Here is a 12,921-nt window from a genome sequence, read left to right on the forward strand (position 1 = left end):
CAGAGAAGAATGTACACAGGCAGATGCTCTTCTGTAAGAGATGGGAGGGCGCGGGGTTCACTGTGGCCACTTCCCTCAGGCCTACTGAGAGCTGTCATCCCACCACGGAAGCGGGCAGGTTTCAAAAAGAGTGACTTACTCTCTCCCAAAATTCCATCCTGAATGCAAGACGATCCCCCTGAAAATATCTGCCTACTTCCCAAACCAAACTAAGGCACAAGGCTTCCCCAGTGACCGAAGAGAGCCAAAGAGCACACCTTGGGTTGAACAGGGACCAGCTGTGTGACGAGGATAAGTGGCTGCACCTCTCTGAGCCTTGTTAATAAAACAGGTGCCACAGCCTCAAACAGCCAGAGACAAGAAAGAAAGTGCCCAGGTCTGGAACACAAACTCTCCTCCCTTCCTATAATTTCACAACACTTCAGGGGTGGCCCCCCAAACCTTCTAACCAAAGGTCTGCTGCTGCTGCTGCTAAGTCACTTCAGTCGTGTCCGACTCTGTGCTACCCCATAGATGGCAGCCCACCAGGCTCCTCCGTCTCTGAGATTCTCCAGGCAAGAACGCTGGAGTGGGTTGCCATTTCCTTCTCCAATGCAGGAAAGTAAAAAGTGAAAGTGAAGTTGTTCAGTTGTGTCCGACTCTTCATGACCCCATGGACTGCAGCCTACCAGACTCCTCCGTCCATGGGACTTTCCAGGCAAGAGTACTGGAGTGGGTTGCCATTGCCTTCTCTGAACCAAAGGTCAAGACCCCATTATTATATTTTGAGCCTCCAAGTATCACAGATGCATACAAAAGGAAGTAGCTTAGAAGTTCCCAGAAGAAGGGGGATGGGGAAAATAAATGAGCCAGCAGAGAGCTTGCTTCTGGCTCTGCAGCTCCAAAACCTGTGAGCAACTTCTACCCTGGAATCTTCCAGATGACTCATTCAGCCGAACTCAGCCAAACTCAACACCCAGACTCCCCCAGTGTCCTGACAATAAGGAGACACAACAGTTTGGGGGAGCAGGGCCCAGCAGGTTTGGGGATATCACAGAGTAGGTTTAACACTGCAGCTCCCCCCAACTTCTCTGTGATGAGACAGACTACAGATGAAGGCATACATGTGATATTTTGGTTTGGGGGGGCTGCAAAAGTTTAATGCAATCATTTGTGGTTGTGTAGTCACTAAGCTGTCTTTTTGTGTGTGTGTGTGTGACTCTTTTTTTGATCCCATGGACTGTAGCCCACCAGGCTCCTCTGTCCATGGGATTTCCCAGGCAAGAATACTGGAGTGGGCTGCCATTTCCTTCTCCAGGGGTTCCCGATTCAGGGACTGAACCTGTGTTTCCTGCATTGGCAGGTGGATTCTTTACCACTGAGCCTTCAGGGAAGCCCATGCGTTCGTTTTGCTATGTGGAAATGTCATGGAGAAATCTTGGTGTTCCTAAATGTCACTGAGATTTCCATCTTTTCCTTTCCAATGATGTGCACACATGATGGATGGAAGGAGGGAGGGAGAAAAAAAGAAAAAAGCAAAACTGAAGACAGGACAGGGACAAAAACGTGGTGGGAGCTGGTAAGAGAAAGCTTTTCTGCAAAAACAAGAACCAGGAAGAGGAAGCCCATCCAGCCCTGATGGAGTTTTTCTCAGACCCTGTCTGCTGCTAACTAAAGAAACAAATAAGCGTTTCTCTCACTTTTGTTTAATTACTTGGAAAAGATGGAAGCAAAAGAAAAAAGGCTGCCTGAGTTGAGCCTGAGGGCCTGGTCTACATGAAACTTAGATTCAGAAACTTTAAGGCAGAACACCTGCCGCAAACCTTAAATCTAACAGATTCTCACCCGGGCTCAATGCTCTCTCCACGGATTATCGCAGTTTACCTTTGCACCAATCCAATGAGGGAGGTGATGCAGGCAACCCCATTTTACAGGGGAGGAGGCCGAGGCTCAGAGAGGCTAATCGACCTGCCCGAAGTCACATAGCTGGTATCACCAAGATTCAAACTCAGGCCATCTGTCTTTAAAGCCCACTGCATTTCTCCAGTGTGTTCAGTTCCCAGCAGACAAGACAAAGAAAGAGGGAAGGAGATGGAGGTCCCATCCATGAGGCACCCAAGCTAAAGGGAGAGACAGAACAGCCGCCGCCACAAGCCTGACACCGGCAGACGGATCGGGAGACAGGTAGGAGCTCTGGAGTCATTACCTTGATGATCTCCTGGGCGATCTGCCTGGTCTTGTTGATGTCCAGAGATGTCTTGGGGTCCCTCACAAACGAGTGCAACGTCCGTCCCTTGCAGAAGCTGTGAAGAGCGGAGAGTCAGGTAGAGATCTGGGGCCCGTGCAGCCTGACCTCAGCCCTTGTGGAGCCAGGGAGAGCTGTGTCCACCAGCTCCATGCCCTGGACCCTGGGTGCCAGAATCCTTCTTGACCAACCTGAGGCCATTCCTTCTTTGTTTCATTTTGGTCGCACTTCATGGCACATGGGGACCAGAGATTGAACCCTGCCCCGTCATGGAAGTGCTGCGTCTTAACCACTGGACCACCAGGAAAGTCCCCTTGATGCTCAATGCTGCAGGGGCCCAGCCTGAATGGGCAAGAACACACGTCCCCTGAGACCTCTAGCCCACCCACCATAGAACAGGAAATAGTTCACTAAGTTTAAGGATTGCTCAGTTGTGTCCAACTCTTTAAGATATACAGTCCATGGAATTCTCCAAACCAGAATACTGGAGTGGGTAGCCTTTCCTTTCTCCAGGGGATCTTCCCAACCCAGGGATCGAACCCAGGTCTCCCGCATTGTGGGCAGATTCTTTACCAGCTGAGCCCCACATTCAGAGCAGTCGACCTGCTCTCGTGGTTCGAGGCAGGAACTCAACCACTCAAAGTCAACCAGGGAAGAACCTGGCCTTTTCAGGCTGTAACCAGGCAGCATCAGGGCTCTGGGATCTCCATAATGACTTTCATGATGGTGCTGTTCTCTGATCACGGGGTTTTCTTATGACAAGGCTGAATGTGCAGTGGAGCAGGGGCGGGGGCGGCTATCAGCGGTGTCAGGGTGATTGTATTAGATAAGGGGCTTGGATCTTGGAGTCCCTACCTGTGCTGCTGCTGCTGCTAAGTTGCTTCAGTCGTGTCCGACTCTGTGCGACCCCATAGACGGCAGCCCACCAGGTTCCCCCGTCCCTGGGATTCTCCAGGCAAGAACACTGGAGTGGATTGCCATTTCCTTCTCCAATGCATGAAAGTGAAAGGTGAAAGTGAAGTCCCTCAGTCATGTCCGACCCTCAGCGACCCCATGGACTGCAGCCTTCCAGGCTCCTCCATCCATAGGATTTTCCAGGCAAGAGTACTGGAGTGGGGTGCCATTGCCTTCTCCGGTCCCTACCTGTACTGACTCCTAAAACCTGGGGTGAGGGACTTCAGTGGTTAAGAATCCGCCTTGCAATGCAGGGGACTCAGGTTCGATCCCTGATCGGGGAACTAATATCCCACAGGCCATGAAGCAACTAAGCCGGCATACCACAATGAAAGATCCCGTGAGTTGCAACTAAGAGCAGACACTGCCAAATAAATACATAAATATTTAAAGCAAAACCTGGAGTGAGGAAGGACCTAGAGAAAATGGGTGGCTTTACTGCTGCTCCAGGGAGAAGCCTTAAGCCATCTGAGGTAGGGGCTGGTTTTTAGGAAACGTCTCCAATGAGATAACGACCCTCAGGGTCTGGAGTATCGGTTGATGGTTACTTTTCCATGTTCCAGCCCCCTCAGCTGTGTTAAATGTTTTGTTAATGTTCTTTTATTCTTCTACTATATGTGCTAAGTAGCTTCAGTCGTATCTGACTCTTTTCGACACTGTGAACTGTAGTCCACCAGGCTTCTCTGTCCATGGGATTCTCCAGGCAAGAATACTGGAGTGGGTTGCCATTTCCTCCTCCAGGGGATCTTCCCGACCCAGGAACTGAACCCACGTCTCGTGTCTCCTGCATTGGCAGGCAGGATCTTTACCACTAGTGCCACATTCCCTTTAAGCAGACTCGGATCTCTCATCTGGGTAGATGAGAGAGAGACGGAAGGCTGAATGATGGACAGCACCGAGGCTGGGGTCTGAGGGATGCTGAGCACCTCCTGCATTGGCAGCTGGACTCTACAACTAGCCACCGGAGAAGCCCTTAAAAACATGAGTGTATACAAACTCCTTGATGGAAGGCGTGATAAGGAACTGTTTACAGTACCCATCTTTGTTTACAGAAGCACCCAGGTAGGGTGGGAGGAGACTGGTTTTCACTTTGTGCTTTTCCAGAAGATTTGAATTTTCTCTCTTTTAGGTATCCTTTCATTAATTTATTTATTTAATGTCAGTGGGGTTATAGGATGGGGAAATTAAGACTCCATTTTGGGGGTTTCTTCTTTTTTTAAGATTTTTTTTTAAAATGTGGACCATTTTTAAAGCCTTTATTGAATTTGTTACAATATTGCTTTAGTATTGTAACATTTATTTTTAATTGGAGGGTCACTGCTTTACAATGTTGTGTTGGTTTCTGCCATAAAACAACGTGCATCAGCCGTAAGTGTGCATATGTCCCCTCCTTCTTGAGCCTGCCTCCTACTCCCACTGCATCTCTTCCCTCTAGGTTGTCACAGAGCATCCGGCTGAGCTCCCTGTATTGTACAGCAACTTCCCATTAGCTATCTATTTCACATATGGCAGTGTATATATGTCGGAGAAGGCGATGGCACCCTACTCCAGTACTCTTGCCTGGAAAATCCCATGGGCGGAGGAGCCTGGTAGGCTGCAGTCCATGGGGTCGCTAAGAGTCAGACACGACTGAGCGACTTCACTTTCACTTTTCACTTTCCTGCATTGGAGAAGGAAATGGCAACCCACTCCAGTGTTCTTGCCTGGAGAATCCCAGGGACGGGGGAGCCTGGTGGGCTGCCGTCTGTGGGGTCGCACAGAGTAGGACACGACTGAAGCGACTCAGCAGCAGCAGCAGCAGTGTATATATGTCAGTGATACTCTCTCAGTTCGTCCCACCCTCTCCTTCCCCCGCTATGTCCACAAGTCTGTTTTCTATGTGTCTCCACTCCTGCCCTGCAAATAGGTTCATCAGGACCATTTTTCTCGACCCCATACATATGCATTAATAGACAGTATCTGGTTTTCTCTTTCTGACTTACTTCACTCTGTGTAACAGGCTTTGTCTTTTTGGCCCTGAGGCACGTGGGATCTGGTGTCGAACTTGCACCTGCTGCAGTGGAAGTCGAAGTGCTAACCCCTGGACAGCCAGGGAAGTACGTCTCTACATGAAAACGCCGTCCAGGGGCATGCAAATCACCAGGCCCCCAGGGAAAGGGGAGGGGGCGGGGCTGGGCTACCTGGTGATGATGGCCAGGTGGGGCGGGTTCATGCAGGCCCCCATGAAGAGCACCACGTTCTCGTGCCTCGTCTGCCGGTAGTTCATCACCTCCTTCTTGAACAGCTTCAGGTGGTCCTGATTGTGGCCGTCCATCTCCAGCAGGCGGATGGCCACCTCGCCGTGCCAGCGGCCGCGGTGCACCCGGCCCCAGCGGCCCTGCCCGATGGGCTCGCCCAGCTCCACCTGCTCGAAGGGGATGTCCCACTCCTGGAGGAAGATGCTGGTCTGGCTGGCCTTGCGCGAGATGGGGCCCCGCCAGGGCCGGCGGGAGGTCGGCAGGTCATCCACCTCGTCCTCATCGTCTTCGGCCTCTGACTTGCCGGCCTCAGGCTCCTCGGCCTGGAAGGAGAGGAGGAGGGAATAGAAGGGGTGGCAGGCCTGGGGCCAGGTGACTTCCCTCCCTCAAGACCCCCACCAGGTCAGGGAGCAGAGGGGTCTGGGGTCAGGAGGCCTGGGCTCTAGTCACAGCTCTGTGCAGACCTCATGTGCGAAGTGGACGGGTCACTCAGCACCACACGGTCCTAAGGTCCTAATCCACAAACTACGGAGCGTGGCCCTTCTTCCCGCCAATGTTCCAAGACATTGCTCCTAGGAGCAATACCTAATCGCTGGGGAAGAACACTAACACCCTTTCTGGATATGCTTTTAGTTTTAAAAAAATATTTATTCACTTTATTTGCCTGCACCAGGTCTTAGTTGCAGCATGTGGGATCTTTTTTTCTGTTCTTAGTTACAGCATGCAGGAGTTTTAGTTGTAACATGAGCACTTAGTTGCTGCATGAGGGATCTAGTCCCCTGACCAGAGATCAACCCTGGGCCCCCTGAATTGCGAGTGCAGAGTCTTAGCCACTGGAAAACCAGGAAAGTCCTAGGATTTTGTTTAAACACAGAGTCTGAGACTCTCCTCTGTGTGCTGTGTTGTGCTTAGTCGCTCAGTCTTGTCTGACTCTTTGGGACCCCATGGGCTGGGGCCCGCTAGGCTCCTTTGCCCATGGAATTTTCCAGCATTTTCTACTCCATAGGATCTTCCCGACCCAGGATCAAACCCATGTCACTTGCATCTCCTGCTTTGGCAGGTGGAGTCTTTCCCACTAGCACCCCTGGGAAGCCTGTGACTCCTCTGGGCAAGAGTAAATCAGTCTGCTGAGGCTCATAAGCCACCACACTTGCCAGGCTCGGGTGACACTGGTTCAAAGGTCAAAGCAGCAGTCCTTGGCCCCAGCTACAATCAAAATCACCCAGGAATATTTGATAACATCCAACTGCCTGGCCCCACCCCAGACTGAGGGAAAGTCTCCTGGGCTGGGGCCCAGGCCTCTCGGCTGGAGGTGGAAACCACAGGAATAAAGAGCTAACTTTAGCCTCAAAAAACAGAAAAGCAAAAGGAAGCTTGCTTCGTGGCACCCTTCACTGCTCTCGCTGCCTTGCACACTGCCTGCGTCTGGTGCAGCAGGTGGGCACCTGGGATAGCCCCCACCAGAGCCGGGTGCCCACACGCTCCCAGACACCTCCACGCACTGAGCCGGGGAGAGAGGAAAGAGATGCCCCGTCTACGGCTCACGGGTTACCATCACTCACCTCCACTTCATGATCTTCCAACACATCTGCTTTTGGCTGGTCGTCAAGCCTAAGAGTAAAGCAGGGTTTGTCAAGGAGACCCCGAGGCTGGGCCACTCGGCTCCCAGCTGGGCAGGGGACTCCCCACGCGAGGTCTGAGAAAGGGGTGCCAGGCCTGGACCCTTCCTTTGACCCACTTGGTCACGGGGAAGGCGGTCTGGATGCTGTGGAAACACACAGCAGGCCGAAGGCCAGACCCCACTTCCCTTCTCCGGCCTTGGCCTTCCCCAGGCTGAACTTGAGGGTGGTGGGGGCTGAAGGGTGGACAGTGACCATCAGGGACCTTTCAAATCTGACAACTAGTATGGGGTTCCGAGCACGGGCACAGGATTTGGAATTCTACTTCAGGACTGCTTCCGTTACTCCCTAGCTGTGTGACTTAATGCAATTTCTTAACCTCTCTGAGCTGATCCCCTCATCTGGATGTCAAGGATGACACCTACTTTACACCTGGCCGAGAACTCGACCAAACAAGGTGAGTCAGGTGCTCGGCGTGGCCTGACCGAGAAAGGGCTCCTTGACGCCCAAGGAGCATCATGAACAGGAGCTGAATTATTAGGTTTCTCTAAGGCTGGGCGCCTTCGCCCAGCCCTCCTGGGTCTCTAGACAGCTCCGTTGCACAGGCAGCCCCACCCCACGCTGACTGCGGTGATAGGAGGCAAATAAAACCCTGTGGGTGGGTTAACTGGATCACAGGGAGAATTAGCCCAAGGAGTGCTCCATCTGGCTGCCCAGGTCCATGGTAAGGTCTGAAATTAGAGGGTCAGAGATTTAAATGTGGAGGTAGAACATGGTCCTGCTATAGAGCTCAGGGAACTCTGCTCAGGGTTATGTGGCAGCCTGGATGGGAGGGGAGTTTGGGGCGCGGAGAATGGATAAACGCAATATGTATGGCTGAGTCCCATCGCTGTCCACCTGAAACTATCACAACACTGTTCATCGTCCATACTCCAATATAAAATAAAATGTTAAAAACAGTATTAATAAAGGTAGATGAAGGAGGTGGTCAGGGATGTGGGTCCAGCTTTAACAAGTCCCCAAGGAAGAAAAAGCGCCTACCGGGAACTGTCCGCTCCATCGGTGAACGGCGCTGCCTGTGGAAATGCCGAAATGTCTGGAGGAAACGGAAAAAAAATACGAGGCATGAGACCCGTTCCCACTACCCCCGGAGACACAGGGCAGAGGTGCTTCCCCAGCGGCCCCTGCATGGGTCGCACGCGGGCTCTCAGGGCCACTTCCATGTGCTTTCCCTAAATCAGAGCGCAGACGCAGCCTCCGCGGCACTCGGTTTTCCCACACGGCTCTGCCCTGGGCAGGGACTCCAGGCGGGGTGGAAGCTGAAACTTCTCAGTTGCCACCATCGCCCTGAGGCCCCCTACAAGCAAGTGGTAAAAGCAACTGGGCCCCTATTGACTGGACCTGTGGGCTGGACCCTCCTCCTCGCCTCTGAGGCAGGGGCTGCTGGCTGCAACAACCCTTGACTGCGGCAAGACCCTTGGGCCAGAAGAGGCCAAAAGCCAGACTCACAGGTGGCTCGTTAGCGACACCGGGTGCCTGGCACGGATGCCGGGCACTTCGGATGGGAGCCAGAGGCCCCATCACCTCAGCTTCCAGCTTTGGTGGCTGGTGGAGCAGCACTCTGCGGAGACAGAAATGCACAGTCCACGCATCAGGGACCCTGGGATCAAGAAGTTGGCACTGACGCCTGAGTCGGTGGCTTTCCCAGTTTCAGCACCAAAAGCCCCCCATCCGGGGAATACTGGACAGATGGTCACCCCAGGGTGGAGCCAATGTGGCACAGGCCAACTCTCCCCCCTCCCCATGGCTGCTCCTGCTGCTGGCTGCTTTCTGTTCTCTCTGGTCCCTTCTCAACGTGCTCAGAGAGGCTGGCTGCCTCAGGGCTGGTTGGGCCCCTCACCCCCTTTTGCAGCAAAAGAAGAGATTGGAGGTGGCGGTGGTTGGAGCTAATCAGGGCCTCTCCCTGTCTGCTGGAACAAAGAGAATTCCCATCAGCCAGCAAATCTCCCTCACCTCCCTCTGCGCTCTCCGCAAGGCTATTCCTGAAGCTTTCTCGACATCTCTGCCTGCGTGTTCAGTCGTGTCTAACTCTTTGTGACCTCATGCACTGCAGCCCACCAGCTCTTCTGTCCATGGGATTTCCCAGGCAAGAATAGTGAAGTGGATTGCTATTTCCTCCTCCAGAGGATCTTATCGACCCAGGGATCAAACCAGCATCTGCTGCATTGGCAGGCAGATTCTTTACCGCCTGGGGAAGCCCTCTCAACATTTCTTGAACCTCACAGGCTTGGGAGAGTCTGATAGAGGCCGTGGACCTTCTTATCAGAGAAATGCACACATGTACCCAACATCCTGTGTGCAATTTCTGGGGAATCCTAAACCCGGAAGTCTGCCAAGGCTCCCCCAGACACCACTACCTTGCGTCTGCAGACCGTCAAAGGCAGTCTGATGTTTCTACCCACCCAACACTGCTCAAATGTTTCCATAGAAGAAAAACACACGCACAGAGATAGGGTGACACAGGGTAGATGGGAGTCTGGGGAGAAACAGCACCTCAGGTTGGGGGGCGGCAAAATGCCTCTGAAGCTTCACACTTGTCCTTAAACATTAAGAGTGTAATTTGTATTCTGCTCCAAATGTGTCCATATCTGTTTTAATGGAACTATATTTCCTTCCTCTCCCCCCTGACATCTTCAGAGCAAGATGGACCCTACTAGAAAAAAAGCCACGTTCTCCCAAAGCTTTCAAGGGTACTCCCCTGTATGCCACCCTAGAGCAGTAACCAGGCAGGCTCTTGGAGGGGAGCCACAGAAAAAAATGGGTGTGAAACCACAGAGGCAGCTCAGGGAGCCTGGCCCTACCCCCAACCAGCCTGCACAGCCTGAGAAACCACCAATAGGAGCTAACAAATGCTCTTAGTCACTCCCTAATGGAGCTGGGATGGGGAATAGAAAGGCCTGCAATTACCAAAATACCATGACTTCAAGACAGGCCTGTTTAATCCAGGGAAAAACAATTAACTACAGTTTTCATCAAAAACACACAGAACCTTCATATGACTAAACTCAGAATTAAAGTCACAGATTACTTATACTATTGCTTGTCACCTCCAATTAGAGAAATAAGTACTAAAGAGTATAAACTCCTTAGGGGCAGGAATATGGTCACATGCAAAGGCCGGCACATAGTAGGTGTGCAAAACAATTTCTGTGGAAGGAAATTAATTAAATTAACTAAAAGTTTTCTTTCAGCTTTCTGCACGGCAGGCATTTCCAACAAAGGCCAGCAGATGGCGCTGTGCGGCAAGGCTCTGGAACGAGAGACCCGCCAAATAAATGAAGTCTGCAGACCTTCCCAAACTGGCATCCCCTTCTTGAAGAAAGGGTAGCAGTTTCCTTGCCATTATGTAGAAGATGACTTGTCAGATGCTCAAAAGGCATCAGCAAAAGGTCCTCTCCCCTTATTCTGCAAACTGGATTTCTGCCACTTTCTGGCTGTGACCCTGGACAAGTCGCCTGCAGTCTCTGCAAAGAGGCGGGGGAGGGTGGATGCCAAGGGTCCTCGCGGTAATGCACTGCCCCTATGAAGGGCCAGCTTCAAGGTTACTCACTCTGCCCCCTTACCCACCCTCAACAGACAGTCAGCTCTCAAAGCAGATGGGTGTGAAACACAGGTCCTCAGGGAGAGGGCTGGACAGAGGGGGTCACGGCAAGGGACAGTTAGTGGAACCATGCAAAGGACTCACCTGGGAAGATAAACTGCTGTCTATGATGAATGAAGTAGGCAGCTTTAAACAGAAGAGGAGGTGAGTCACACACAGAATAGCAAATGCAGCACGGGGAGAGGAAACAGAGGCAGGGGCTTGGGGGAGAGGGGCTGGTTATAGGGCTGGGGCACCCCTGCCCCACCTGCCCTGTCCCAGGTGGGCCTGGCCAGGATGGGGCGCTCCATGCAGGAAGGAGGAAAAGAGCTGGGAAAAAGTGGGTGCCCGCAGGAGCCCCCGGGAGTAAGGGGTCTTGCACTGGAGGACAGGGGTTCAGAGACCCAGTCTTGGGAGCCACCCTGCTGAAGAGCCCTGGCCAATTCCGTTCATCTGCTGGGCCCCCTTCCCTTCTGTGAACTGTGCGTGAGCCCAGGAGGGCAAAATATAATGGGGAGGAAAAACCCAAGATTCTGAGAACACTGGACAACGCTGTGTGCAGGAGAAGGGAAAATCCACCAGCCCACGTTCACACCTGGAGGTACCGAGGCTTCTGCCACTCAATATTACCATCCAAAAAATAACCTTTCTCCAAGGTTAGCCTCAGATACACACAGAAATGCTCCCTCACAGTATGGAGTGGGTGGACTAGGAGGAGGTCCCATGCCACGTTAACTGCCAGCCCAGCCCAGCCCATGACCAGAGAGAGAGGGCTCCGTGCAGGGTACAATGCGGGCCCAGCCCGGGACATCAGGGAAGCTAAGAAGCTCTGGCTGATGTCACACAAAGGACTTTTTCAGTGACTCTTGTTTTTCAAACAGGCCCCTCCTTTCAGAAGAAGCCTTTTCTTTCCTTTCAGACTAGGAGGTTCAGCAAAAGGCCCGGTTTCAGAGCATCACAATGACAGAGCAGAACAGAGGAGTGTAATCACATGGCCATTGCTGGGTCGGAGGAGGGAGGGGCGGGCTTGGAACGATGCATTAGTGTCAGGAGATAGCCAGCCACATGCATGTTAAGGCAAAAAAGAAGAAAGAGTCCTAAAAAATCTCACCACCACCCCCCAAAAGAAGTCCCTGGGACCCTGGGGAGATGAGGCTAGTGAGGTTGCCCAGCCAGGGATCCCCTGGCACAGGAAAAGCCATGCCTTTGTCCTCCTCGGCCTGGAGCCCTGGGGACCGGTGACAGGTGGGGCCAGGCCTGGAGTCCACAGGGTGAAGCTGGCAGCCAGCCTGGCTGGGCCCGGAGTGAACTGGGGCTGCCCTCCTTCCCTGAGCTTAAAACACGCTGAGGGCCGAGACCGGTTTTGAGGGGCTGCCTGGGAGGCCAGGACTGGGGCTCAGTCCTGAAGGGGGCCAGTGGGCTTTGTTCTGCTCCCTGAGGAGGTGGGACACTCCAGGCCCGGCCGAGTGGCAGGAGCCCTGTCCCTATAGACCCAGGGTAGCCGGGGCTGTGGTCAGAGGTCGGCTCGGCTCTGGCACACACCCCTGGGTGGACTCTGAGGCCTCACTCACACAGTGGGGATAACCTAACTCCAGCCTCACCTGATCTCTTGTTTTATAGAAAAGGGAACAGAAGTGCCCCCTTAAGCAGCTCGTCCAGACCCAGAGCAGGTAAGCCACAGAGCCCTGGATTCCTTTGCTCTGGCCTTCTGGACTTGCCCCAGGTCTCATTGCTGCCTGCCCTGCTTCTCAGGAGCCCAGAAGCCCCGAGTGAGTGAACAATGCCCCCGAGAAGCCATCCCACACACAGGAGGGCAGCCTGGGGATTACCCAGGCTTTGCATCAGACAGACTTGGCTTTGAGCCCGGCTCTGCTGCTTACAGCTTGGGGCAAGCCACTTACTCCCTCTGAACCTCAGTGTCCCCATCTGTAAAATGGGTACAATCATAGCAGGTTTAAATATGGTGAAACACTGAGTGTCCAGCTACTGCTCTTAGCGGTGGAGACGGTTTAGCCTTGAGTCAGCCAGGATGAGCAGAGAAGGGACATGCAACCCCATCCCTCAGGCCCGAGAAAGCCCCAAGGTGTGGTACCTGGGAAGTTGAACCTGCCATCCCGCTGGCCAGGTGAGGGGTTGGGGGGCGTGGTGGCACTGGATGGGTTGGATGACGCTGGGAAGGGCGCGGGTGAGGAGGGCGTGGAGGATGTAGTGGAGGATGGGTTGCTGCTGGAGTCCAGGTGGTTCATG

General features: G+C 53.2%; 1 protein-coding gene across 1 annotated transcript in view; it reads right to left on the minus strand.

The window, feature by feature from the left end:
- The window catches only part of KSR1 (kinase suppressor of ras 1), a 49,593-nt gene that overhangs the window by 5,558 nt on the left and 31,114 nt on the right, over positions 1-12,921 (minus strand). The window contains exons 9-14 of the mRNA XM_010861694.1: positions 12,767-12,921; positions 10,780-10,821; positions 8,076-8,130; positions 6,978-7,026; positions 5,359-5,738; positions 2,186-2,282 (exon numbers count right to left, since the gene is read on the minus strand). Of these exons, the coding sequence (XP_010859996.1) occupies positions 2,186-2,282; positions 5,359-5,738; positions 6,978-7,026; positions 8,076-8,130; positions 10,780-10,821; positions 12,767-12,921 (778 nt within the window). The remainder of the gene's footprint in view (positions 1-2,185; positions 2,283-5,358; positions 5,739-6,977; positions 7,027-8,075; positions 8,131-10,779; positions 10,822-12,766) is intronic.

The sequence above is a fragment of the Bison bison genome, unplaced genomic scaffold (assembly GCF_000754665.1).
Source record: "Bison bison bison isolate TAMUID 2011002044 unplaced genomic scaffold, Bison_UMD1.0 scf7180017864472, whole genome shotgun sequence".
Classification (NCBI taxonomy): domain Eukaryota; kingdom Metazoa; phylum Chordata; class Mammalia; order Artiodactyla; family Bovidae; genus Bison; species Bison bison.